This window comes from Struthio camelus, chromosome 9 (assembly GCF_040807025.1).
Source record: "Struthio camelus isolate bStrCam1 chromosome 9, bStrCam1.hap1, whole genome shotgun sequence".
NCBI classification, from domain to species: Eukaryota; Metazoa; Chordata; class Aves; order Struthioniformes; family Struthionidae; genus Struthio; species Struthio camelus.
This window is the reverse complement of record NC_090950.1, coordinates 33794532-33821274: the sequence shown is the minus strand read 5'-3', so window position 1 is coordinate 33821274 and position 26743 is coordinate 33794532. Positions and strand designations below refer to the sequence as shown.

The window sequence follows — 26743 nt, the reverse complement described above, 5'->3', positions numbered from 1 at the left end:
GGATACACGGCTTTGAAATTATTGCACAGCTTCCGCATAACGAATAGAGAGCTAATTCAGCTGCTGGCCTTGCAGCGCTGTAAAGCTGGCGTGCGCGCGCTCGGCGCGGGTGGAGGGGGACGCAATCACCGCGCGTCTCGGTGGCAGCTAACGCAGGGCGCGCTCACCCCAAAAGGGACGTGACAGAGGCGGTGCAGGGGACGGCAGCAGACGTGCCGGCTGCGGAGGGGCGGCCGAACGAGGGCGCCTGGGAGGCCGGGGACTCTTCAGCTCGGAGGGCAGCGGGCCGAGGGCAGCGGGCCGAGGTGCCGACGGGCTCGGAGAGCCGGAGGGCGACGGCCAGGTGGAGGCAGAAGGGCTGCTCGCCGGGTCGCGCGGCCCGAGGCGCAGGAGCGCTCGGCCAAACCAGCGGGAGACTGAGTCAAAATAAAAAAGCGTTTAAGGCAGCCGAAAGGGAACCTGGGGACCGGTGGCGGCAGGATGTTGCTGAGGCGGATGGTACGTTCAGACAGGAGACACCCGCTCAGCCGGCGGGCAGGACGGCCCTAGCGCTGTCCCCGCTGCGGCGCAGGGCGCGGAGGAGCCGGGGGAAGTGGGGGGGGGGAACCATGATTTTTTAGCAGCAGCAGCGTTATTGCTGCAACTGGTTCTCCACCACGTGATACTGAAGTGTGCCTGCAGAAACCGCCGCGCCGCTGCTGCAGTTCCTGCGCCGAGCTGGCTGCGCCGGGTCGTGCGGCACCGGTAGGCAGGAACACGCTGGGCAGGAGAGGGGGCACCACTTGCCTTCGGGAGCACAACATGCCAAGCCCAATCCGGTTTACCGAAGTGCCGGCCCACAGGCGGCTTTGAGGCTGCTTCGCAGGCAAGAAAAGACCAGCGGCGGCAATAAAAAAGCGTTGCAGCTGGTTAATTACCGCGCCTTAAAGCAGCAGTAAGCTCAGAAACTGCCTGCTGCCGCTTTACTAGGTTATTACTTTATTAGGATAATGAAAAGCAAACTGGCTGAGAATAGTAACTAGAGAAGAACAGTATACAACAACAAAAGATGCCTTATCGGCTCCTGCAAACGCGACTCATTTCCTGCTCAGGAGCAGAGGCAAACCTGGGTATGGCTGTTGGAGGATTTTAAAGAGAAACAAGCCTGGCACCTATGGGCTCGTACACAGAGTTAGAGAATCGCAGCACAGCTGGGATGGACGGCACCTCTGGAGAGCTTCTGGGCCAAACCCCTGCTCAAGTGAGGTCACCTAGAGCAGGTTGCAGGGGACTGTGCCCAGGCAGGGTGTGAACATCTCCAAGGATGGAGACTCTACAACCGCGCTGGGCAGCTTGTTTGATCATCCTTAGAGTAAAAAAGTGTGTTTGTTTGTTTGTTTTTTCCTTTCTTTCTACTCACCTTGGTGGCCCTCCACTGGACTCTCCCCAGCAGTGCCATGTCACTCTCTACTGAGGAGCCCAGGCCTGGACACAGTGCTCCAGGTGGGGCCTCGCCAGGGCTGAGTCGAGGGGGAGGATCACCTCCCTCCACCTGCTGGCAATGCTCTGGTGCCACCGGCCTTCTTGCGAGGCCACACTGTTGGCTCATGCTTAACTTGTTGTCCGCCACGACTCCTAGCAGCTTAAAGAGCTACCAATAGATTGCTGACTGTTGTTGTTCCCTTTTATTGTCTCAATAAAAGGTAAAGATAGATACCATTTTATTATCCTGACTCACAGAGCAGAAGCCCTTGTTATAGGAACTATGGAAACGTGTGTAAGCAGAGACTCCGCAGGGGTTTCTCCCAGTCTAAGACAAGCACTGGGAATAGACGAAGCAGAAGTTCCTAATGCACTGCTTAGTGTTTGATCTAGCCCACTTCTCACCATAGTTTCCAGATGCTTATAACACATTACCTGCAAAAACACCCTCGCTTTTCCTTGTTATATGCAGTGTTTGTCAGTTTGTTGTAATACAAACTATTTGCTATGGATATTACTCATCCCTTGTGTAGACTGATTCTGCGCTTGGCTACAACTACTCTTTCTTTTTTTTTTTTTTTTTAAATGCCAAACAGCCCCAGAACCCTTAGGTTTAAATCTAATAGCATTTTTCAAGTGGGACAATATGCCAGAATGTAATTATTTGACAAATGTCATCATCAGGCTTGGAAGCTCGTCTGTCAGACAAGGCTTGTTGCTCATGCTGTAACTACAAGCGTGTGCAGGGCCACCGCACCTCTCTGTTTACGTGTGACTAGCACCGCGCTCCTGCTCTGCCGAATCCAGGGACGTTATCGGGGGAAGCGCGCCTGAGCTACTATAGAGGCAAAGCATCAGAAAGGTCAGCATAGCCAGGACTTGCACTAAAGCAGGCCAAGTTTTCCAGAAGATTTTTCTTTAATCAAACTGCGCTATAACATGCTGAGAACTGTGAAGTCACCAACAGCCATTCAAGCTGTGTAAAGTGCCCACACGATACCGTGCGAGTAAATGCTTCTTGTAGAGGTAAGAACCAGCCGGGCTGCCCAGGCCACTGCTGCTTCCTGAGGAAACAGAGAACAGCGAGGCGGACAAGCCACCGACAGCCAGACACGGAAGAGCGAGGCGGACAAGCCGACGGCCAGACTCCCGCACGGAGAGCAGCGCCACGTTGCTCGGTGACACGCTCTCTGCGGCCCGAAGGCTCAGAGGCACCGCTGTGCGGGCACAGCCCCTGCAACAGCCGGGCACTTTCTTACTGCCAAGAGGCTCCGCTAACGAAGAGGGAAGAAGCTAATTAAGCTAAACTCCATTTGAAGTGGCCCATTTTTACAACCCAGTAAGGCACCATTTCACCAACCTCAAAAGTAGCACAACTCACATTTGAAAAGAGCTTTATTTAAAATAAGCAATTATACATACGTCACCTCCCCCACCACTTACAAAATGTGAATTTCCAAGAATAAGGAACGTATGCTAAGTTTCACGGCTAGATTTTTGGGGCACGCTCTTGGCTGTGCTGGCTTACACCAGTTCCAATTAATTCAAAAGGGAATAGGACAACTAGTACCAGCAAAAGGTCCTCTCCTTCACAGCTTACAGACATTTAATCTCTCGAGATTTTTTTTCTAGTTTTATTTCTACTGCAACCAGTTTTGAAATTTATCATCTTCCACTAAGCAACCTGAAAAAAAAGAAATCTTTTAGCAACCGCAGACAGTAGCAGACCAATCTGAGACTGCCTTTGGTTACTGCAATGCACAGCAAGAGGCCATCGCAAAGCCTAGGCTATCAGCAATAAAATATGATCGATAGCAGCATTTTCCATTTTGATTTTTAAGTTATGTCCTTACAGCGATGTAAGACGGGCTTTTTTCAGAATTACTAAGAAGGAACAGTGATTATCCATCAAGGAAGTAGCTAAGTACTGGATCCATCGTTAGATGAAAGAGCTGAAAGCAGGATTTACCTCAAGTAGGATTAGGATATATACTGCAAGACACACCATAAACTGCAAATGCTGCACATAGAAGCAGAAGCGCGGGTAGGAGGGGCAGGGGCCCTGGCGTCTGCAGGAAGCATCCCCGTACAACACTCACAATTTAAAACTGTGACTTGCTTCAAAGTTGCTCAAGAAGTATTTACAGCACAGTTAAAGCCTGCTGCCAGGAGAAGTTCAGTATGCCAAAAGCAGCTCTCGCCCTAGCTGCCGAACAGTTTGTGAAACTTTAGCATCAGGTTATGTCAGAAACAGTTGTTGCTTGGTAACACTGGTGTCTAATTAAGTAACACCCACTAACGCTATACAAACAAGCACTTTGTATTTATTAGGAGAGCTTTGCAAGAGGTATAGGATAAAGTTTTCAGTCACGACAAGCGTTCGAGTGCTAACGCATGGCCACATGCTGCAGTAACACTAGGCTACATACACAGAGATGATGATCTACTTAGATAAGCAACAGAAAGCCGCACAGCCTGACTGCTTCGTTATGAGCATGCTTTAAATTGGTACTCCAACTACTATAAAAATCCTGGCTTCCAACTTTAAATAAAACCATTTCCAGCTATACAGAGGCTTGAACAGATCTCAAGACTGGTGTTTACAACAGACGTCAATTCCTAAGTATCTACATTGCATACGGTTTAACATATCTACAGAAAACATGAGCGTATGCTTTACTGAATAAGTAGGTCCACGATTGTAGATCAACAATAGAATTTTATTGCTTTATACATGTGGTGCTTCTCAAGGCACTGTGGCATGGACTAGAAAACTCGGAATGACTTGTGAAGGGACCTGGAATGACATATGGCCAATGCGGAACATCGTTCTCGAGCAACTGCTGTAACGAATTAAGATCGATCAGGGTCTCGACCAGGGGGAAGAGTTCATTGCAATTCTCAGGAGGACGCAGACGTCTTGCCTGGCGACGAGCTCCTTCACATGCCCATCCTGATACTCTGGATGATCTGGAAAATGGCTGCAAGAGAGCAGACACAGAGGGGTGCGCTGGCCGGCCGGGCCGGGGGCCCGCTGCGCCCGTCCGTTGGGCCCGGCGCCGCCCGCCCTGCCCCGCCCCGCCCCGCCCCGGTCCGGTCCGGTCCGAACTGGCGCGGTGCAGCGCGGTGCGGGGGGAGCCGCCGCCGCCGCGGCCCTGCCCCGCTCACCTGATCCGCACACCACGAAGATGAAGAGCGCCAGCAGCCAGGGCCCGACCGACGCCTTCTCCTCCGGCGCCGTCCTCTGCGGGCACAGCACCGCGTCACCCCGGCCCCGCCGCCGCCGCCGCCCCAAGGCCCCACGGCCCGGCCCGGCCCCCCCGCCGCCGCCGCCGCCGCCACCCCCCGCGCACCGAGGTCTTGGCGACGTTGCCGCGCTGCGTGATGTTCTTGCTGTGCTTCTCGTTGGCCATGCGGATGCGCTGCTTGGCCACCATGGCGGGGCCGGGGCCGGGAGCGGGAGCGGGGCGCCGCGCTCCGCCCGCGCCGCTGCCAGCGTAGGCACTGCGCGCCGCCGCCGCCGCCCGCCGGAAGCGCGTCACCGCGCGGGGGTGGGACGCGCCCGCCCCGCCGCCAACCGCCGCGCCCGCCGGTAGCGCTTCCGGGGCAGCGGCGCGCGAGGGCGGGGGGGGGCGGCGCCCCGCCCCGCGTCACGTGGCGGCCCGGCGCGCGGCCCGCGGGCGCAGGGCGACGTGTACGTCTGTGGGGCGGCCGCGCGCCCCGCGGCCCGGAAGCACAGCGCCGCCGCGCTTCCGGGACAAGATGGCGCCGCCCGCGCCGCTGCTGGCAGGTGGGTGGCGGGCTGAGCGCCGCCGGCCGCGCCGCCCCGGGCCGGGCCCCGCCGCCTTCCCGGCGGCCCCCGCGCGCCGCCGCCCCGGCCCGGCCCGGCGGGGGCTGCCGGCAGCCGGGGCGCCGCCGCCGCCGCCGCGTTTCGTGGCCGGGCCCCTCTCGGCGGGCCTCCCCGGCGCCCTCGGGCAGCGGTCTGCGGGCAGGGGGCTGCGCTGGCCCTCGCCCTCCGCGGCCGCTCGCTGAGCGCGGGGGTTTGCCGGTGGGCGGCCGGTTCTGGGGCCGCCTGGGGCGGTTTGAGGCCCCCGGGGAGGCCGTGCCGAGTCGTGAGCGTTACGCAGCCAGCTGCGGCGAAAGCGCGGCGGCGGCGGGGTGCGCTGGGCAGCGCTGGGAGACGGCGGTTGTCGGGAGCGCTGCTTTCTCCGCCCCAGTAAGGGCTTCCGGCAGCCTTTCGCTCCGTGAAGCGCCGCGCGAGGGGGAGGTGAGGCGAGCCCGCCGTCTGAAGGGCGGAGCCGCGGAGCCGCGGGCAGACGGCCCGTTGCGGAAATGGGGGGCCCTGCTGGCAGGTGTCGCTGTACCCCGGGGTGTCCTCGTGCAGTCACCGACCCGCTCGTGAGGCCGCGCGGGAAGGCTGTGGTTACCCCGCCGGGCCTCCCGCGTAGCGCTGGCCCTAGCTCCTGCTGCGCCTCCTGCGGCTCGGCTTCAGCCAGCACCAGCCTTGTTTTCTTGAGTCGGCATCCCGCTTTTCACCTCAGCTTTGATCCCCAGGCAGACAACTGCGTGTTACATAGGTTGTCAGCCTTACCTTTTAAAGCGTAGCTATTTATTTCTCACTTCTCTGAACGTTTGTCAGTGTTTTGATAAGATGTAAACTGCCTTTGATCTAACTGCCTTTGATATAAAGTATACTTTTTATATTTAACTGATACCGGCTGTTTGACATCTTAAGAAATTACCTTTTGAAACAGCAGGAGGAGAATCATCACTCTCTCGATATGACAGGAAAGCACGAGAACAGATTCGCTCAGGCTTTATGTGGATTTTAGAATTTCCATTGCTGGAGATCATCGAGAGCAGGTTCAGCAAACATCTGCTGGAGGTGACAGGTGTGATAAGATCTTGCCTGGGGATAGCAGGATGCTAGATCACCTCTAGCTGTATTTTTGTTCAATTATATGTGTGTCTTCTGCATTTCTCTCATGTACGTTTATTTGTCTTTGATGTCGCTTACAGTTCTCGAACGCTGTTGTTGCAGGTATGCTAAAGAAACAAACTACGTAGCAAAACCAGTCCTTACTGTTCTTGTGTCTGCCGGGTTTGCTTTTTTCTTGGTGCTTTTTTTTTGCTTCCGTTATTTTTGCCTTAACATCTTGTATTAATTTTTATGAACTAATTCTTTAGAAACACAGAAGTCAGGTCTGCTTGTGGAGGAGCCTGTCACAGATGAAATGTTTGGATCACCAGCACGAGATTGGTTATCCTGTAGCTTTTTTTTAACTTTTCCTGCAAAGTATCTGCATGAAAAGCTTTTATTGAAACTTGTACCATTTGACATGTGGAGTGCCTGAAAAGTTAGGTTTTTTTGTCAGAAACGTTTAATATATATTAGTTTAGATACTTGCGAGAAACAGCACAGAGCTTGTTTTTTTTTCCTGTTAATACTTATTTATCTAAATATACCAAACATCGTTGTATTTCATTGTTCCGTTCCATACTGGGAGTGGTTAGGGCACTTCTAAAACAAATAGCTACTTACGTTAGAAGTACAACAGCATGATTCATTTGAAGCATGCTATTAGAGTCCTTTTCTTATATCTGAGAAACCTGTGCTGACCTATTGTACTCCAAAAAAATGGCAAGAATACTTTAAGTGTACCGTGAAAAGAATATTTGATTAGAGTGCTAAAAACGTAGATAAGAGCTATTTTTATATTCTACAATAACAAGGAAATAATTTTTTGATATTGTGCACCAATCTCTGTAAGAATATTTATGTTGGTGTTTTTACTGATCTGCAGTGTGTAGATTCACATACAGTTGTTCAGATTGACAAATATCATGGAAAAACGCTGTATTTCCTTCTCAAGAATCTCAAGCACTTGAATAATATGTTGTTCTTGCACATTACGCCCTCCGTCTCTCCATAATTGTTGTCCCGTGCCTCCAACATAATGGTGTTAAATCTTAAATCATAATTCCATGAAAACGTAGGATATAAGCAGGCATGTCTGGTATTCCAAGAAAATGTGTAAGACGTAATTAGTGCATATGTAACAATTGCCTATTTTATGACTTAACTTTGAATTCTAATATGCTTGTAGTAGGACCATCTGAAAAAAAGATGTTTTCTTTGGTCTGCAGCAATTCCATGTGTGTGATTTTGCACTGAATCTGTCTGTATTTTTGATTGTTTGCTCGTGCCATGAGTGTGGCAATGTCTCTGAAAAATGAAAAGTGGAAGACATTTTGTAGCAGTATTTCTTTCATGCTTTCTGTTTTCAGAGTTGATTATTAATGTTGAAATTAAAAGGAGAGTAAATCATGTCTCACGTCAGCGAAAAAATTAGTCTGACATAATCTTTCTTCTGCAAATGCCCTTTGTGTGTTTAGGCAGCTAATCCTCTCTTTAGGGAGTATTTAGACGGTCTTTGCAATTCCATTGTGTGCGACTTTTGTTCGGCTCTTCCATTAATGGAGAATTCTGAGCTTCTGCAAGTTCGGTTTCCTGAAAGTGCCTCCTGCAAGAGGGTTGAGTGTTGAGGATCATCAGCCATTTTAAGGGCAGACGTTATTCCACCCCACCTTCCTTGTGTGGGTGCAGTTCTTCTGTAGCGTGAGGTCATCCTGCGAGATGAAATCAGACTCTTCCCAGTGGTATCCACTGGTAGGAAAACAGGCAAGGGGCACAGATTGAAATGCAGGAAATTCTGTTTAAACATAAGACAAATCTTTTTTTTTAACTGAGGGTATTGTCGAACGCTAGCACAGGTTGCCCAGAGAGGGTGTGGAGTCTCCATCCTTGGAGATGTTCCCAACCCACCTGGCAAACCTCCAGAGGTGCCTTCCAAACCCAGCTGTGCTGTGAGACTGTGATGCATCTGGATTTGCTCTGTCCTCTTCTCCCCTTCTCCCACAGTAGCGCGTTTCTGTTCCCTTCTTTGCCCTCCCATGGCAGAGGGATGAACCAGTGCGTTTAAGAGAGGCTGCGTTGGTTTGCTGAGCTACTCCACCCTGCAGCTGCATGAGCGTGAGCGCCGGTTCAGAAACTGGAATAGCTCGCGTGGCTGCGTGTGCAGGGAAGGGCAGGACTGGCTGCAGTTGTCCGTTTTGTAGGCTGGCCTGCAGCCCCAAAACGTGTTAGCTGGCCTTCGGCTGTCGTTTCGTCTGTGGAGGTGCGTAGCAAACTGCTATGTCAGTGGTCTGTGCGCTGTATGTCCGCATTGCTGGTTCTGGGGCTAGTAAGCTCGGTGTCAGCTCTGCCTCTATTTTTAATCCTGCAGTTACCTTGAATGGAGCCAGGTTATCCAGGCATGTATTATATTCTGAATTTCCTTTACAACCTTCTTCCTTTACAATCTTTACTCTAAAATGCAGGCTGGGGGAAAAGGAGGTACAGGTCTCAAGGCTGGTAAGTTAATTTAAGCCTTTGCTTTGGACGTTTTTCTGAATTTGAAATGAATGCTAGTTTATTTACTCTTCCTTTCCAGTGAGAGGATCCGAAGGGCTTTATATGGTGAATGGGCCCCCCAGTTTCACAGAGAGTACAGCGTTTCAAAGGTACTGTTGTTCTAAACGTTTTAGATCCTTTGTCCACGCGCGCGCACACACGATCTAAATAGTAAATGTAGACTCTGGAATTCAAAAATCTAGAAGTACAAGTGGATTTTTTTCTTCCTGTCAGTAGTTTAGAACGTTGCTGGCTTTGAAGGCCGTGTGCTTGCCTGACTTCTGGTTGCCTTTTTGTACTTACAGGCAATAACGACTGAACAGTTGCAGGGCAGATTGCACTGTTACTGTTCTGAAGACTTATTCAGATGTGCGCTCAACTTATGCGATATAGTTGAATATTAATATGTATCTCTTATTTCTTTAGAGACTCTGGAAAAAATTGCAAAGCTGTTGCTTTTAGCAAGGATGGTTCCCTCTTTGCCTGGTGCAATGGAGAAAAGTTAGTACATTTTATGATATTAATCATTTAATTCGAATTAAGCAATCTGGATCAGTTTTACCACGTTTACTCTTGTACATACGGACTATTAATGAAAACATTTGCGAATGCTTTAAAGGCCTTTTGGTTTTGCACTGTTTGCAGCAGTGACTTTGTTTTCTGAATATCAGATGAACTATTTACTGTTTTTCCTCTTATTTATAATTTCTCATATTTATTCCATAGAGCATATCCAGATTCCATGCTATAAGGGTTTTTGTTCATGCTTCCCAGGACAACAGTACCTGGCTTTCTGGGATTAATCCAAGTAGCACAACAGATGATTGCACTGCTGCTTCTTAAGTAGACTCTTGGCTTTTTTCCTGCCTTTTTCCTCTATGATAATGTATTTTTTTCAAATATTCTGAGAGTCAGTAGGTGTAGGACTGCTATCTAGCTGTGTCAGTGGATTTTTTTTTCAACATATTACAAAGTTATTTGAAAATAAGTTGATATCCACCATACTGGACCTGAACCGTTAGTAGAGCGTGTAGAAAATGAAGATTCTATCGGCCTCGCATGCAAACATCGCTGGGTCTCTGTTTTGTAGACTAGATGCATGACAGAGTACAGCAGAGATTGTCCTTTATGAAAGAGGGCATCATGGGGTAGCTGCTGTAAAGAGGTGATCAGGCTTTTTCTGAAATGTGGGTGTTAGTGCAGTATCGGTGTTCTTCTTACTAACTCCCTGGTTAAAAAAAAAAAAAAAATCTGCAACAGAGTTCAATGATGTTATTTAACCATTTCTGTTAAAGCAGGTAACTTAGATGTAGCATTCAGTTGTTCCCTTCACTGGTATTTCTGGTTCTTCCAAATGTACAGGCTCTTCATTTTTCATTATAAACTTTATTTTTGTCATTCGGAAAGGTCAATTTCCAGAAAATGTTTGTGGGGAAAATGTTTTTCAAACGACCACGTTGTGTGTCCAAGTACCCAAGCTCGGGCTGAGTACTTTAAAAGAGAACGTTCCAAATTGCAAATCTTTCCAGTCCTGTGATGCCTCTTTGTTTAGACAACTGGCTGCCTTCCTTCATTTTTGGGGGCGGTAGTTTATGATGTGGTGAGGAACAGGCTCCTAACCTAGTTTCTGAGAATAACAGTGTTTTGGACACGTCCTGACTTTATCTTTTTTTATTCTTTGGATTCCGTATGTTGCAGATCTTTAATGTACAGTGTTCAGAGATACTGTTTTACCTTGCTAGTTCAGCTTTTTGACCTTTGAGCTTTATTGTCTGCGTCTCCTCCCTCACCCTCCAAAAATCCAAGCCTTAAACGTAGAATCCTTGTAGACAGAAGACCTGTAAAAATGTGTGGGATAAATGTATGTTTTAATTCACTTAGAAGATTTTTTGGTTGCCCCTGCTCAATTTTAACATCGTGGAAGAATAGGTGAGACTATCTTGTATCTGATTCACATTCCAAATGTGCAGATCAAAACACACGTTGTTTTGACCAGGATTTTCACTTGCTCAGTTTCTGTTACGCTTGGGCACCTGGTTTCAAAATGTTCTTACAAATATTTAGTAAAAGCAGGATGGAAAAAAAGCTCTTTTAATTTTGTTACACTGGCCAAATTTGGAACAGATCTAGAAGTCAAAGATGTGAAAAGTTACCTTGGCTACTAATTAACCAGTCTAAGCGTGTTTTATTGAAATGACCTCTTTTGGTTCCAGAGTAAATACTGTTAATGTCACCAATGCTGAGTTACTGCGTTCTTTTGATCTTCCAAAGGCAGTTTGCCTTGAATTCTCGCCAAAGAATAATGTTCTGGCAACATGGCAGGTCTATACAAGTGAGTATTTTGCCAGCTGTAAAAATACATAGGTGATTGCATATTTTAATTTGGTTTGCAGACTTTCCATTACCTGATTTGCTATCCTAGCATATTCATTGGCTAAAAGAGCAATATAGAAAATGTGCAGAAAACTGTATGGTTAATCGAGTACATAGCAGAGGAGGGAGGGATGCCATCTTCTGAAAGCATCTGGTATCGACCGTTCTTACCCAATAGCAAACCAGAATGCATGTTATTACTCCATTAAGTAAATCACACGTTTCTAAATATTGTTAGCTGATCTTAGTGCAGGGTGTGTTTGACTAATATGCTGTTCAGGCAATTTATATTTATGTATGGGCAAAATTGTAAGCTATCTCAAAGTAATCATGTCCTCCCGTGGGCATAGCTAACTAACACGTGGAGTGTTCCCTGTTGTCCGGAGGGCTTTATTCTCTTCTCTGATTCTCTAAGGAACGATGTTCCTGACTCACATAGTCTCAGTCTTTTCTATGTTGCGTATCTAGAGTGGGTGGTGCAAATGCTTCCTTTGGTAGGAAGGGTAAGCTATAAGCTAAAGTAGGTGGGAAGTGTCTGGGACAGGTTGTGGGACAGGACAAGGCAGTGCAAGTGCTAGAATGGATGCCAACTATGGACTGGCAGGAAACTCTTAGGGCTCTTTTGAATCGTCGGTGGAAACAGGCAGGCCAATAGCTGTAGTATTCAGAGTAAGTAAAAGGGTACAGAAAGTTTAAAACCAGCAGAGCCGTTTTCTATAGCTTGCAGGTATAGCTGTGAATGTGACGTGAGGGACAAAAACGTGCGATACGTTCTTGTGAGAACGAAACGTAGGAGAGGAGACTATACTTCCCATTGTTTGCTGGGAGGGTGGCTTTTCTAAAGTTCTGCTTTTAATTAGAAAACATGCATAAAAAAGTCGTCCTAGCATTGGTGGTCCTAGTCTTGTTCCCTTCTAAAGTAATGGGAGCCCGGAACTTCCAAACACTGGTGGTTTTTGCAGACCGAAAGACCGTAGACAGACTTAAGGTAGTAGCTAAAACAGTTAACACGTTTGGGGGCAGGGGGTGCTTCTTGACAGAAGCTTATGTGTGTTTGGTTGCTTGCAGAAGCATGAGATGGGATGTCATGATGGTAAAGCAGATTTAATACCCAGAAACCACCCCTGAAAATGTGTTTTTGTTGCAGCTGCTAAAGATGGCACAGCAGGGCTGCCCAACCTGCAGCTTTATGATGTGAAAACGGGAAAATGTTTAAAGTCTTTCATCCAGAAGAAGATGCAGAACTGGTAAATAACGTTTGCAGATGATAATTGTTTTCAAATAAATGCGATTTCCAAAATTTGATCTAGGTAAATACTCTTTTTTGTGTGGTGTTGGTTTTCAAAGTATTGCCTGCTACAAGCTGAAGGCAAGTATCCATGCTCCTAAGCATCTTTGCACATGGTTACAATTGTCCATTTCTCAGTATAAATTCACTGTCGTTTTGCAACACAAAATAAACTGGGGAGACAACAATTGTAAGTCTAGTTGTATGGTTTTTTTACCAGGCAAATGCACTTTGTGCATTGGAAACATATAGCGTGGTTGATTTTGTTTGGCCTTATAAAAAAAGAAAAAAAAAATAGACTGCTAAAGATGGCCATTATTCACTGTTGCTTCAATTCTGTTTTTTTCCCTAAACGTAGGTGTCCTTGCTGGGCAGATGATGAAAGCATTTGTGCCAGGAATGTAAACAATGAAGTTCACTTCTTTGAAAACAACAACTTTAGTACGCAAGTATTTCAATAAGATAGTTTCATTGCATCCTAAGTAGGAGTTGTCCTTTGCTTTTTTCCAGTTTTCCATTTTTTTCTCTTTTTTGTTCTGTATTTTTTTTATTGTGACCTGTCTGTGATAAAATAGACTTAATATTCAGACGAGGAGGTCTAATTCTATATCGATTTAGGTTTAATGAAATCCAGAAATTGTTAGTAGAGTACTTGATTACTTCTATGGATTGTGGCTATGAGCTTTTCTAACATGACTAATAATGGCTTATTAGACAATTGATGTTGGTGGCAAAAATGAAGCTGTGAAGCCAGAGCATTTTTTCAAGGGAGTTTACTGCTAGTGGTAGAATATTCAAGTTGATAGAGGGAGAGATTGACAATGAAAAGAAAAAATTTGGGAGGATAAACAGATTGGAACAAAGAAACTGAAAGGAATAAAAGCGAACTTCTGGGGGAAGAATTATTCTGGGAGCTAAAAATACAGCCTATGAGAGATACCATTTCATGAGAGTTAGTCCCCCCGATATTAATGAAGCTGAGTTTTCTGTTTTAGACTTGCCAGGATAAAAAGGGTTACAGAAAGGTAGTATAATTGCCCCCTTCCCTCCCCCCCTCCCCCCCCGGCGCCTTTTTTTTTTTTTTTTTTTTTTTTGGCAACTGGCTTATACAGCATTAATATTCTTGTATGAAGATGTTCACCATTCTTCCCCAGCAGAAAAAACAACCAGAGTGCCTGTCAACCATGATACACCAGAAAGTACTTTCTTACCCATGTAGTTAGTGTTTCATATGCTGAACTTGCAGTTGTTTTAATTATTTTTTTTCTTTTTCCCTCCTCAGTTCTGACCCTTAGTGTGTTTAGAGATGAGATTAAGAATGCAATTCTCCTGATGCTCTAACGTTTACAATGCCTTGTTATTTGAGCCACATAAACGTTCCTAGCATTAGCAGTGAGATGGTCCGTGAAATGAATTTTGCAGTTCAGCTTGAAAACCTGTATTTCCCTCCAGCTACTGTGCTTCCTTCCTGGGATTTGCAAGTAATGCTGAGTATTAATCTCTCCCCAGCCCCTTACAAGAGACTACTTGTCCTCGCAGTAATGTACTGTGTCCACTGTTCTGATGGATGCTGGGTTCTACTTCATTCCTCTCAAATACAGGAGCAGGTGTCTGCTTTTTCTTGTGCTAAAATACTGTTTAATTTCTTTTCTGGTGTTTATAGGCACCCATGTCCCCTTCCAGTTCCTATCCCACGCTATCCTAGGGAAGTCCAGAATATGTGTTTTAACGTGAGGTCTGCTGCTAAGCCCAGTCCTCACTGAGGGAATGTGGTTGTGGACTGTTGTTTGTTTGCTTTTTAAAAACATCCAAGATGCGTTTCCCCTAATTTGTTTGTGTAAAGGAGCAGTGCTTAATGCAGAACAGGCCTTTATGCAAGCCTCCTATTAGAAAGAATCATCCAGTAAAGTTGCAAGGAGGAGAGTCCCTTGGCTCTGTGTAATGGTACATGTTATCTGGACATGACTGCTGCTGCTTCCCCTGAAGTCAGCATAGATAAGACGAATGACACTGTCACTCCCTTAAAACAAAAACTGTGTTCACGTAGGGCCCAGAAGTTTCCTTGCTGTTTGAACTTCCTAATACTAACACTGGATTTCGAAGCAAGACTTGGTTCAAATGATTTCCAAGGTGCTTTGGTAAACAAAAATAGATCTAGTCAGAACGTTAGTGTGATGAAATGTGAAACTAAAGGTTGTTTGCCTAGTAAAAGAACTCTTTTTATATAATACTGTTGTTTTTTATTCACAATATAGGCCCATAAAAAGTTATCGTTAAGTAGTCTGGGTTAACATTGTCTTTAACATTATCACAACTGTGGGGTTTTTTTTTTTTTTGCAGGTACTATTGCAAATAAACTGCATTTGCAAAAGGTTAACGATTTCGTGTTATCTCCGGGACCACAGCCAACCAAGGTATTTCTGATGTTCGCTCACAATTTGATTCTTGATTTCCTTCAAAATTATGACATTGTTAGTACAGTGTATGAGCATAGACCGCATGCTACTGAAAAGTGTCATCCGCTATGTGATCTGATGGCTTTATTTTAGGTTGCTGTGTATGTTCCGGGCAGCAAAGGTGCACCATCGTTTGTAAGACTCTATCAGTATCCCAACTTTGGTGGTCCTCAATCTGCATTGGCCAATAAAAGTTTCTTTAAGGCTGACAAGGTGACAATGTTATGGAACAAAAAAGGTATAACAGCTATATATTTAATTCCTTATGTTCTGCAAATTTTGAATTTAATTACTTTGTTTACCATGTGGGTTTTGCATATCATTTGCATTTGTAGATAAATACTAAAGATAGCCATTAATACTGATGCAATGCCAAGGTTACAGTTCTGAATATTCTGAAGTGCTCATAACTTTCCCGTATTGACTTGGATGATTTTGTGTATAGTAATTCAGGATATTCAACATGTTTGCAAATTTTGCAATTGATTTGCAAGTTCAGATTGAGTTTTGTGATGGTAGCATGTTTAATATGTAGACATAAGACTATATCAGAGCACAAAATGTTCTTACTTTCCTGTGAAATTGTATTTATGCAGACATATAACAAAAGGGATGACTTGCACAATCCTCTGTGTTTGCTGTTTGTGAACAATGGTGGTAGTTTCAGAGTAGTGTTGAAACTGTTTTACTTCAACCTGCACTGTTTAGACTACAGGGAAGGTATTATGTAACTTTATGCCCACATGTGATTTTTACAGGTTTGCATAAAACAGGTGTACGTACAAAAGCTGTAGATGAAACGTTTTATTTGAGGACTGATCAAGACGCTTGCTTTCTGCCTTAGTCAGATGAAAAGCCTAAGACACTCTTGCTACTGTTGAAAATAATAAAACATCTTTTTATGCCTGAATCGCGTGTTCACTTTCTTATAATTGAACAGTGAATGAATAACTGTGCTATCCAGGCTTAGCATATGCTCTTCATCCAAAAAAAGAAGATAATAGTTCTGTTTGGGTTAACGTTTAGGAAACTTCAGTTGAGAGGAGAATGATAAACAGCACTGTTATGCAAGCAACTTTAACTGCAGAATTCGCAGTCAAACTAATTTTCTCTTTGTGCACGGTAGTTTGTGAAATAGTTTCTGTGATTTGAAATAATTGTGTTGAACTAACTGAATGTCTATTCCGTTAGCCACTGCTGTGCTAGTAATAGCTAGTACAGAAGTTGATAAATCAGGAGCTTCATACTATGGAGAGCAAACTCTGCACTACATTGCAACAAATGGAGAAAGTGCAGTTGTACAACTACGTAAGTACCTTTCAGGCATTTTCATTGTATTGCAGCACTTAATAGTGGGAACTGCTTTTTCATCAATTTGGTTTGGTGTATGCTTTTTGGCTGATGCAATGAAGTACTCTGATTTTTAAAAGAAAACCAAAAAATTCGGAGGAAAGATTTTTTTTTTTTTTTGCTGTAGTGTGCTCTGTTTTTAATGGTTATATTATATTGCTGTAGTTGGTATCCTCACTTTTGTAATGTCAGTGGCAGAGAGCACCTGCTTTCATTAAAACACACGAATAATTGGCTTGGGTGGATGTTTGCCTGTACAGGAAGGGAATTTTATTTATTAAGGAATGGCCTGGACAGTGGAACCAGGTGAATGTTTAAGAATCCAAAAATGGGCAGGAAAGTATGTTGCCAAACACAATAATCTTACATGTGCTTTTAGACATAGGATTGATAGTTACTCAAGGAATAGGGGAGAGAGTGAGCAAATTTATTTTATTTTTTTAAGTATATTGAAAAATGAAAGGCCTGCATTTTGTAGAGGAAAATAGAAAAGAGTTCTGTGACATGAAAATAACATGTTGGGGAAGAACAAGTGGACACTCAATTTCAACGTCTCATTTGAACTTGAAGTCAGCTGAAAATACTACTCCATGTTAGCATTTTTCCATTATATTTAATTGTTATTGTTTGTTAAACGCGTATTTTGTTTGGGGACTATAGGGTGGCTAGTTTATTGTGAAGATTTCAAAACGCTGTGGGGATGAGGTGGTGCAAACTATTTTATGCTTCAGTGACTTAGAGATTGCAGCTCTTTAATACCAGTGCTGATCAAGATAACGTTTCCGGTTTTCCTTCTATAGCAGAGTGGGTGGTAGCAAGTACTACGTCCCCGTTTCCCTAAGCTGCTAACCTGACTGGGAAAAAATGATCAGAGTTTTAACTTGATGTTTAGAATCTCTCTGGGAGCAGTTCACTGTATTCAGAAAATTAGTTTTTGTTTAACTACGTGCTTATTAAAACTTCCTTTGTCATTAATGTAGCTGTTCCTTTTCGAGGAAAATCCAAATATGTCTGTCTTGCCGGTAAAATTGTTTTTTCCGGCAAAAGCAAGTAGTGAGCACTTGGAGTGAATGAAGTCTGGTTTCCTATTGTTGCTTTTGTGGTCAAATTTTGAAGCTTTTTTTCACACTGGCATTTGTAGAGGTTTTTTTTTTTTGTTTTGATTTTTAGCTAATATGTGCTCATACTGCAGCTTTTGCTTTAGCCGTTGAAGCCTCATCTATCCAGCTGTCTACTCTCGTGGAACTTGCAGAAACATAGCTTTGTTTCAGACCTCTGTCTCTGCAGTCGCACTTGGTTAACGCGTCATCTAAAAAGTTCTAAATGGGCAAATGCACAGCCAGCGTGATTGCATTAGCCCAGTTTCTAAAGACAGTAAGGCTTTAAAATAGCAACAGGAAGGAACAGTTCAAGCCGTCTTGATATTTTGGGTCACCATTTGGATTTAAGAATTAATACGCTTGGCACTCACATGAGGTACAGGTACAGGTGTCCAGATTAGGAATGTTATAATGAGCTATGTTTTTTATTCACCCTTGTACATCTTATGTGAATTTTGGTCATGTATCCGTCTTACTTCAGTAAGTCTTAATATTCTGACCCCAGAGGAGCGTTCAACAGCATCGAATTTTAACCAGTGTGCATAAAAACATTTTTTTGTATGCTTTCCCACTTAAAAATCGGTCTCATAAAATACTGCACGTGAGCATAGTCCAAAGATAACTTAGATCAATGCTTCTTAGCTACGCAAAGCTAAGCTATGTAATAGTTCATAGGGTGAAAAAAGAGGAACTAGTATCCAACTGGTATAAAACTCCTGTTTTTGCAGGTTTCCAGTGGGACAGTTTGAGAAGGTCCTGAGATATCATACTTGAATAACGAGGAAAAAGATAAAGGAAATTTTTTTTACATGAAAAAATATGCTTACTGTTAAAGTGCTGATGCTGACCCTCCAGAGGTAATTTGAAATAGCTGCAGTTATTGTTGCAAACCTTACCTAAAATTATCAGAATATAAAATGTTTTTTGTTTCTGCCACTATTGGTAGCAGAATTCATTCTCACTGTCAGTGATTGGATTACTGGATTTTAGCAAAGCATGAAAATAAGAATAGTTATTGGTATCTTTTCAGTGCAAATGAAAATGTCATAACAATAGCTGCATATTTTCCTTTTCCTTTAGCAAAAAACGGTCCTATTTATGATGTTGTTTGGAATCCCAATTCTGTCGAGTTTTGTGCTGTGTATGGTTTTATGCCTGCCAAAGCAACAGTTTTTAATCTGAAATGTGACCCTGTGTTTGATTTTGGAACTGGCCCTCGCAATGCTGCCTACTACAGCCCCCCCGGACACATTCTAGTACTAGCAGGATTTGGCAATCTCAGAGGACAGATGGAAGTATGGGACGTTAAGAACTACAAGCTTATTTCCAAACCAGTAGCATCGGATTCCACGTACTTTGCTTGGTGTCCTGATGGGGAACATATCGTAACAGCTACATGTGCTCCCAGGCTACGAGTCGGGAATGGCTACAAGATATGGCATTACACGGGCTCTGTTTTACACAGCTATGAAGTTCCATCAAATGAAGAAATATGGCAGGTTTCCTGGCAACCGTTTTTGGATGGAGTATTTCCAGTGAAAGCTGTAAAATACCAGGCAGTCCCAAGTGAATTGCCAAGTCCTGAGCCACAACCCGCTCAAGCGTACAGACCTCCAGCCTTGAGAAACAAGCCTGTAACAAGTTCCAAGCTTGTAAGTAGACTGTTTCATGTATGCAGTACGTTGTTCTGTTTCATTCCTATGCCTGTCTTTGAAGTTTGGGCTCAAATATATGGATATTTTTAATGAGGGACATTAGAAGAGTGATCAGACTGGAAGGATATTGTGGGTTTCTGAGGGTTTTTTTTGATAATCTTCTTTCACTGGCTGACACTCTCCCCCCCCTATTTGCAAGAACTTTTGCTAGAAAACTGAAATTTCTTTGGTCGAAATATTATTCTTCCACAGAGCTGTTTGCAGACTTTACAACTGCGGTCTACAACGAGCACTAGAACAATGGACTGCAAACGTGGTGTACGATGAGATCGGTTACTCTGGTTAAAATATGAGCTTCAGGTCTGGGTGACCGAGCTTACCAAAGTCCAGGCCCAGTTAGATAGGTAGTTGATTCTCCTCCCAAAAGCTTTTTTCCCCTCTCACATTAGTTCAGTTTACTTGCTAGAGACAGATTTGATTGTTAGCTAGTCAGCTGCAGTCTAAACAACTTTCACATAGCGACCTACTTGTTTAATTAGATTTATTTTCTATCAGTTTTCAAAGTAGGTTGAGTGAAGCAGCTAATTACATTTAATAATTGTAGCCTTGATGTTTTAAATTTAAACCATAGAGAACTTTGAACCTTGTATTTTTAAAGAAAAGATTGCTACTTGGCTTGTGAAGAATCCAATAATCATACTATTGTCTGATTTCACCAGTGATTGACAAGCAGAGGTAGTAGAGAAAAGATACATTAAATAAAAAAAAACATTCTCTTTTATGGGCAGGAAATGAAAACTGGTAGGTAGGATATGTATTTTCAGAACTATTTGTGTATAAATAAGTCAGTCTGTTAAACCAAGTATACAAATATAATTGAGCATGTTTGGGAGAGAAGTACTTTCTTTACTCCTCTATTTTTTTTTAATAAGTGATATATGGGAAAATGAATATTTCATTTATAATTCTATTTATTTTTCTTTAGAAAGCTCAGTAATACAAAGTCTGGTCTCTGCTCCAAACCTGTCATGTGTATTAGCTCTTAACTGAGGGGCAGGACCGTTTTATCCAAAAAAAGGGGAGGAGGGCAACAAAAACAACACCACTTCCCCTTAAAAGAAAAAAAAGAAGCCAACCACCAGCCATTCCTTTATTTTCACTGAGAGTTTGAGGTAAAAAGTTGTTGGCGAAAGCAAAATGCTAAGCTTCAGTCGCTGTGTGCTGTCTTGTTCCTGTTTGAATTTTGTTTCTTTGAGACGTAAAACATGATGATTCTGCTATTTTGCTGGTAATCTGTGAAGTCCTTAAAAGATGCAGGACAGTCCCCAAAAGAAAAACCTTGAGAATGGAAGGATTTGAAACACATTTCACACTGTCTCCTAATACTGAAAGGAAGGAGAAAGGGCACACACTTTACTTGTTTCCTCCTTGGATTATCTTTACATATGGTGTTGTCTCAAGTAGGTTTTGGGATTCAGTGTTAAGTCTTTTGTAACATCATGTTTGCCAACATGGAATAAAGGTTTCAAAAATGTTAATTTTGCACGTTCTGCAGCATGAGGATGAGCCACCTCAAAATATGAAACCGCAGCCAGGAAGCAGTGAAAAGCCACTCTCTAAAACAGCTCTCAAAAATCAAAGGAAACATGAAGCAAAGAAGGCTGCTAAGCAGGTACTGCAAGAGTAGTTCTTCTAAGGATAAGGTTATATTAATTTTCACAGATGTGATGATCAGTCTCAGAGCAGGGATCATTCATTGCATTGAAAGTCACCTACCCATTTTGCATGTGCTAAGTTTTGGGGAGGGTGGTACTTCTTTTAAGTAAGTCATTCTCTTGTATCTGCAGTAGTCTGATAATAAATGACAGCTGTGGCTAGTTGCTGTAAATTTGTTAGCTGAAGTGAGATGGATTGGGAAAACTGAGACCGGGAGATCTCAGTTTTTATGTTCATGTTAAGATTACATACTTTGACTTTTCGCCTTCTGAGAGCCTACACAGTTCTTTCTGGTCTTAGGTGAGAGGTGAGCACTGACTGGCTGCTTTGATGTGTCCTCACCAGCAGGCCAGGGCTGAGGCACGTTATCAGGGCAGACCAAAAAGAACCTGTTTGTTTGTTTTGCTTCAGGTCTTCGGCTGGGTAGAAAAAAATAGCTTTTGGTATTAGCCTTCCAATTTTTGCAGTACTAATTTCTTAAATAAGAGCTTGGATTTTTGAATTTCTTCAAAAACAGGTTTAAGTCCTTTCTTTCGCTTTGGAGACAGTGAACCACCAGTCTACTTTTAAAAATATTTGCGAATGTGTATTTGTCTTATCATCCTTACTGGTATTTCCCTATGTTAAGTATGTTTGATGTTTTGGGGAAAAAGAAATTAAAACTCACATACCGCTTTTTTATTTGTAGATAACCCCTTTTCATAGAAACTATGTAACAGGCAACACAGTGCATCATAGGAAGTCACTTACAAATTTTGGAGAGCACCAGCAGACTAGTGGAGGAAGAAATAATAATGAATCGCTTCCAATGATTAGAGAGATTTGTCTCAATCCCTTTGTAATTTGAAGTATTTTCTGTAGGTAAAGCATTTAATAAATCTGTTTACAGGAGGCCAAAGCTGATACAAACCAGGAATCTACGCAGTCTTCAGCATCCCATAATGCACCACGCAATGCTGTGCCTGCTGTGACATCAGGAGACCCTGAAGTAGACAAAAAGATAAAGAATTTAAAGAAGGTGAGGGTTTTTTTTAATGAACAGCTAATTTCTCTAAGAGACGGTCTTTGAGATCTAGTCTGATTGTAAGGTGACTTGAGTTCAGTGAGATAGCATTAACATAGGTAACAGATTTCCCAAATTTTGAAAAACATCTTCCTTTGCTTTTCCATCTTGTAAAATGGTAGGAGTTATCACTTACCAGGGCTCCTGAAGTCCTATCAGAGTAGCACCTAGATAGCGTAGAAGACACCAAAACCTACATGGAAAAACATTCCAGTCTCCTCTTACTTATGGATACTGTTGCCAAATGAGAGGTATAGCTTAACCGTGGTTATGCTTAGAGAGCCGCTATGTGGGCTTCTTGTTCAGGCTGTGCCTTCCCAGCTGCAGATGATCTGGGAGCCTGCTTTGGTTTGAAGCAGAACTAATTCCTTTCTTCCCCTGATCTTAAGGTTATATTTTTCCTGAGAGCTTTTGAGCAGTGTGCGATAGATCTTGAATCTGAAAAGGTGAACCATGTTATGTGATCTGAGTTTCTTCCCAAACTTTTAATGGCATGAGTGCAAAGTTTATTGCCAAGCTTGGGAATGCTTTGATTTAAATAATTTCAGGATGGAAGTTGTTTGGTCCGGGCTAGGGAATCTTTCCCATTTCTGCATAATGTATCAGGGCTTTTTCTCTTGGGCTCCTCCTGCTTTTTATATTCCTGTGTTTTGATTAATGTTCCAAGCTTTCTGAGGAACGTGTATGGAGAAGGCACATAGTGATAGTGGAGGAGTTCATTTCTGATTCTCGATCTAGCTCTTCAGTCAGATAATGCATGCTGTTCGCTTCAGAGACTAAGAAGCGTTTCTGTTCTCTGGGTTCTTCTTGTTCTTGAAAGACGTATCATTTATTGTTGGGAAAATTCTGGATTAGATGCTCAAATGAAAGGTGCATTTCCTGTTGAAAAGTGCCTCCTGGTAAATCAGGCAATTGCAAGTGAAGGGACTTCTGCAGACTGTTTTTCTGTTCTTGGTTCACCTATGTTTTTCTTTTTCACAGAAACTAAAGGCAATTGAGCAGCTGAAAGAACAAGCAGCTGCTGGCAAACAGCTAGAGAAAAACCAGGTACTGTTAAGGTGTATGCAGTTTGTTCAAGTTGGATTTTTGCCGCGGTACTTGATCCATAGTGCTTTCAGTAATGCTTCTGCTTAAAATCTTGTAAGATTATAACCCTCTCTGCATCCTTCCCATTTCAAAATCAGGTTAAGTAGAAGAAATGACCTCAAACTTGTCTCTAGAGAGGCAGGGTCCCTAGCAGCAAGTAGCTGACAGAATGCACAGAGAGCATATTTGGTGTTTGTTGAATTGATATCCTTACCTCTGTTTTTGTCCAGCAGAGTCATCAAGTGGGCATTTGTGCCATTGCCACAACTCCTGTGGGTTACGTAGAATCAAACGCTAGTATTGATCAAATAATGCCAATGTACAGTGGCTTTACTGTTGCGAGCACCCATGCGTTACTCACTCTGACATCCCTATGCGCTTCTTGCATGTGTGATCACCACTTCTAGCCTGCCGTACTCTTTGGTTCAAGCACACGTCTATGCGGTCTTTGGACTAAATGTTGTAGACACAAAGACTGATGCGCAGCAGTTACCTTTGCAGTTCCTTCTCACTGTCTCCTCTCTGGGATAGAGTACCTGTCGCACAGTGTTGGTGTATACTTCCTAGCTTTGCTGGCTAATTCAGAAGTTTTCTAATAGCGATAGAAACGGTGCCTTAGGTCCCAGGTTTGCATGGCAAGGATTAGGTTTTAGTTTGGAGAAGGTTAACTGTGTGGCAGGAAAATGGGGAAGAAGGGAAACCTGAGATTAGGGCAGAGAAGTCAGGCGAATGTGAAAAACACAAGGGTCATGGAGTTTGGGGTATTTTCAGACTGAAGTCTGGGAAGCTGTGCCGAGCTGCTGTTGCATCTTTCAGTATTGCCACCAAAGGTGATACCTGCCAGTGGTGGTGCTCAAATAGTTAACAGATACAAAGACCTGGCATAGTTAAGAATATTTAAGTAGCGTCAGCAAGTGGCCCGTTTTCCTCTCACCTTTACTATTTCCCACTATTTACTTAAGGAGTTACTTTGATTAAGGATTTTTTTTTTTCTGAGCTTTAGTCTGTAAACAGCCTTTCTCTGTAATTAATGATTATGATATAGTAGTGGTTAAGGGAGACGTGCTTTGGGACAAGTCTGTTTTTTGCTCATTTTTCCAATAAATGAAAATATCTGAGAACTAATCTGTCGGTATCTACAAAGGTCAGGTCATATCTAGACCTTATAGATGTCCTTGGCCAGAACAGTCCCAAAGTGTTTCTTTGAGCTTGTGTTATCTGATTTCTGGTCTTTTAAGTCTGTGACAAAGGAGTTGGGTCCGCACAGAGCGTTTGTGAAGAGAAACTACATAGTCTTTAGAAGAAAAAGAAAAAAGCCTTGTTCTCCAGAGGGGCTAAGAAGACTTACTGCTCTGTTTGTGGCAGGGCTGTTTATACTCTGCTTATACTGAGAAGCAGGACGTTAGGCGTACGTTTCCCCCTATCGACTGGGAATCAGTCTATACAGATGATATTGGACAACACAATGACAATGCACTATATAAACAAGGTGGAGCTTGGCATTCCCAATTAGGCTTAAGGCAGTAAGAGAACTAATGTACATATTTTTCTACGATTTGACAAGATACCTGTGCCAGCCAAACTACAGGCATGCTCAGCTGGGGTCTGTAAAGCTCAGAGACTCTTCTTACAAACTGTTTTGCCACTGATGTGTATCAGATAATAACGTGAGACCTATATTGAATTTTCCAGAGCAGTTACGCGTTGAGGCTGTACTCTTGTTTCATGTACTGCTGTCAAAGGGGTTGCCTGCCCTGGGGTAGGGCTCTGAGCATCCAGCTGGATGTCATCCGTGTGAGCGGGGCGTCGTACATGAGAACACACAGACAGGACAGGACAGACGCGCGCGCTCAGGAAAGGGATGCTACTGCAGGAGGTGGAGTGGGGACACTGGCTGTTAGTACCTCTTAGTCCTCTTTTCAGTGCATTATGAACAACAGACACGGACCAACCGTAATGGTACAGCTCTCTGTTTCTTGGTCTCTGGGGCTGAACTGTGTACTCACCCCAGAGTAGCATACCCATTAGGACGATGCCTAGTGAAGAACGTGATACAACAGAAATACTTGGATGACAGTGTGGTGTTTGTGGTAGCCTTTCATGTCTACTGCTGTCCTGGTTGCATGGGACCTTTTAACGGAAAGGGAGGTGCCAGCGGGGCTATACAGACAGAGTATGACAGTGTTTGCCTATTCTGTAGTTTCTTGTAGTGTATGGTACATTTTTAATCTCTCATTCTGCTGTAAACTGGAGTTACATACAACTTCGTTTTACCTTCATAAATACTGCTCTTTTGATTTCCTATATAATTAGCTAGATCTGATATCTCGTGTTCTTGTTTTTCTAGTTGGAGAAGATTCAGAAAGAAACTGCTCTCCTTCAAGAACTGGAAGATCTAGAACTGGGTCTCTAAAGCTTCGTGTAAATCCAGTGGGGCTTTACACAAAATTTGTGCAAAATATAATGTGTATTAACTTGAACACAATAAAATGTTTCAGCAAATGATTGAGGATGTAAAAGTTTACAGATTTGCTGCGCGCTTGCCTTTCTAAAACCTTGCTTAAAGATTTGTGCACATGCAAAATTGTAAACAAGTAATGAATATCACATCAGCTGGTTCTGCTGCTATTTAAACCAGAAATGTGCTTATGTTCTGAAAGCATATTGCTTAAAAAACAGAAGCAGCATGTTGGTTTATGTCTTTCTCTTTTTTTGGGGTGAGGAGGGAAAGGGGATGAGGTTTACCCTTTTGATAGCTTTATTATATTTAAAAAGACATGTGACCTTTATGCAGTGATAGGATGTAGACAAAAATAAAGAGCATTTAGTAATAAAAGTATTTCTGCTCTTCTGTTACAAGGGCAGAATTTAAAAAATAATGAAGCCATGTCACTAAGATCAAAAATAATTCACTGCTAAGGCTAAATGAGGTTTCAAATACTGCAGCTGCTATGGTGATCCTTGCACAATTTTTACTGATTGTATTTTCCATGTTTTAATTGTTTTTCCTCTTCCCTTTTTCTGATCCATTATTTGTGACCCTTACAAACAAAGGACTAAGTATGCAGGGAAAAGACGTTAATGGTTTTTACACTATGCTGTCAAATTCACAAACTAAAAATAAGAAGATTTGCTAATCTTTTTATCTGGAGTAATATTAGGCCCAGGTCTGTACCACGTTACCTGTGATTACTCTGTGACCAAGAGATTCTCTGTCTATCTGTCTCACTGGAGAGCTGGGCAATAGCGTTAACTTGAGCCATAGTTTTATATATTTAATCCAACATCAGTGAGCTTTCTTTCAGATTGACAGTATCTTATACCTATTAGATTCAGTCAACTTAGTTTATGAACATTTGGATCATGCTTTCCATTAACATTTCATAAAATTATATTTCCAGTACAGAGTTCACAGTCATGATTTATTAATATTCAATATAAATGTGTTGCCTCTTTGTTTATGCAATAAAAACCCTTGGACAGGTTTTTAAGTTTGAATAAAATAAGGATGTAGTTTGAGGAACTGAAGTAACTTAAACTTGCTTTCATCTCGTCTCCCCTCAGTTCATCTTTTGAGAAGAGTGTATTTGTGGGTTTTAGGTAATAATCCTCTTCCTGCCTCAGCGGTGAGTATCAGCGCGCCTTTATCCGTGACGGTGAGAGACGCCGGTGCTGAAAGTAACAGCTGGTCGTTGGAAGGCAGCTCTGAAGGCGCAAAGGGCTTTCGAACTGTGGACGGCAG

The 26743-nt window shown here is 43.4% G+C and overlaps 1 protein-coding gene across 8 annotated transcripts; it reads left to right on the top strand.

Annotated features, from left to right (window-relative positions):
• The first annotated feature begins 5086 nt into the window (after positions 1–5086).
• On the top strand, positions 5087–25506 carry EIF2A (eukaryotic translation initiation factor 2A). Of its 8 annotated transcripts, XM_068954040.1 has the most exons (15): positions 5582–5677; positions 6216–6353; positions 8955–9024; positions 9341–9415; positions 11128–11246; positions 12435–12534; positions 12934–13016; positions 14916–14989; positions 15125–15269; positions 16223–16339; positions 18562–19133; positions 20692–20808; positions 21742–21870; positions 22897–22962; positions 25349–25506. In XM_068954040.1, exons 2-15 carry the CDS (start codon positions 6281–6283, stop codon positions 25412–25414), a joined length of 1806 nt encoding a protein of 601 aa, XP_068810141.1. In that variant the 5' UTR covers positions 5582–5677; positions 6216–6280; the 3' UTR covers positions 25415–25506. The 8 variants fall into 8 exon arrangements, with proteins under 8 accessions (XP_068810136.1, XP_068810133.1, XP_068810138.1 ...); XM_068954032.1 differs by lacking the exons at positions 5582–5677; positions 6216–6353 and adding an exon at positions 5092–5251; XM_068954033.1 differs by lacking the exon at positions 6216–6353 and having other exon boundaries at positions 5493–5677.
• Positions 25507–26743: the final 1237 nt, after the last annotated feature.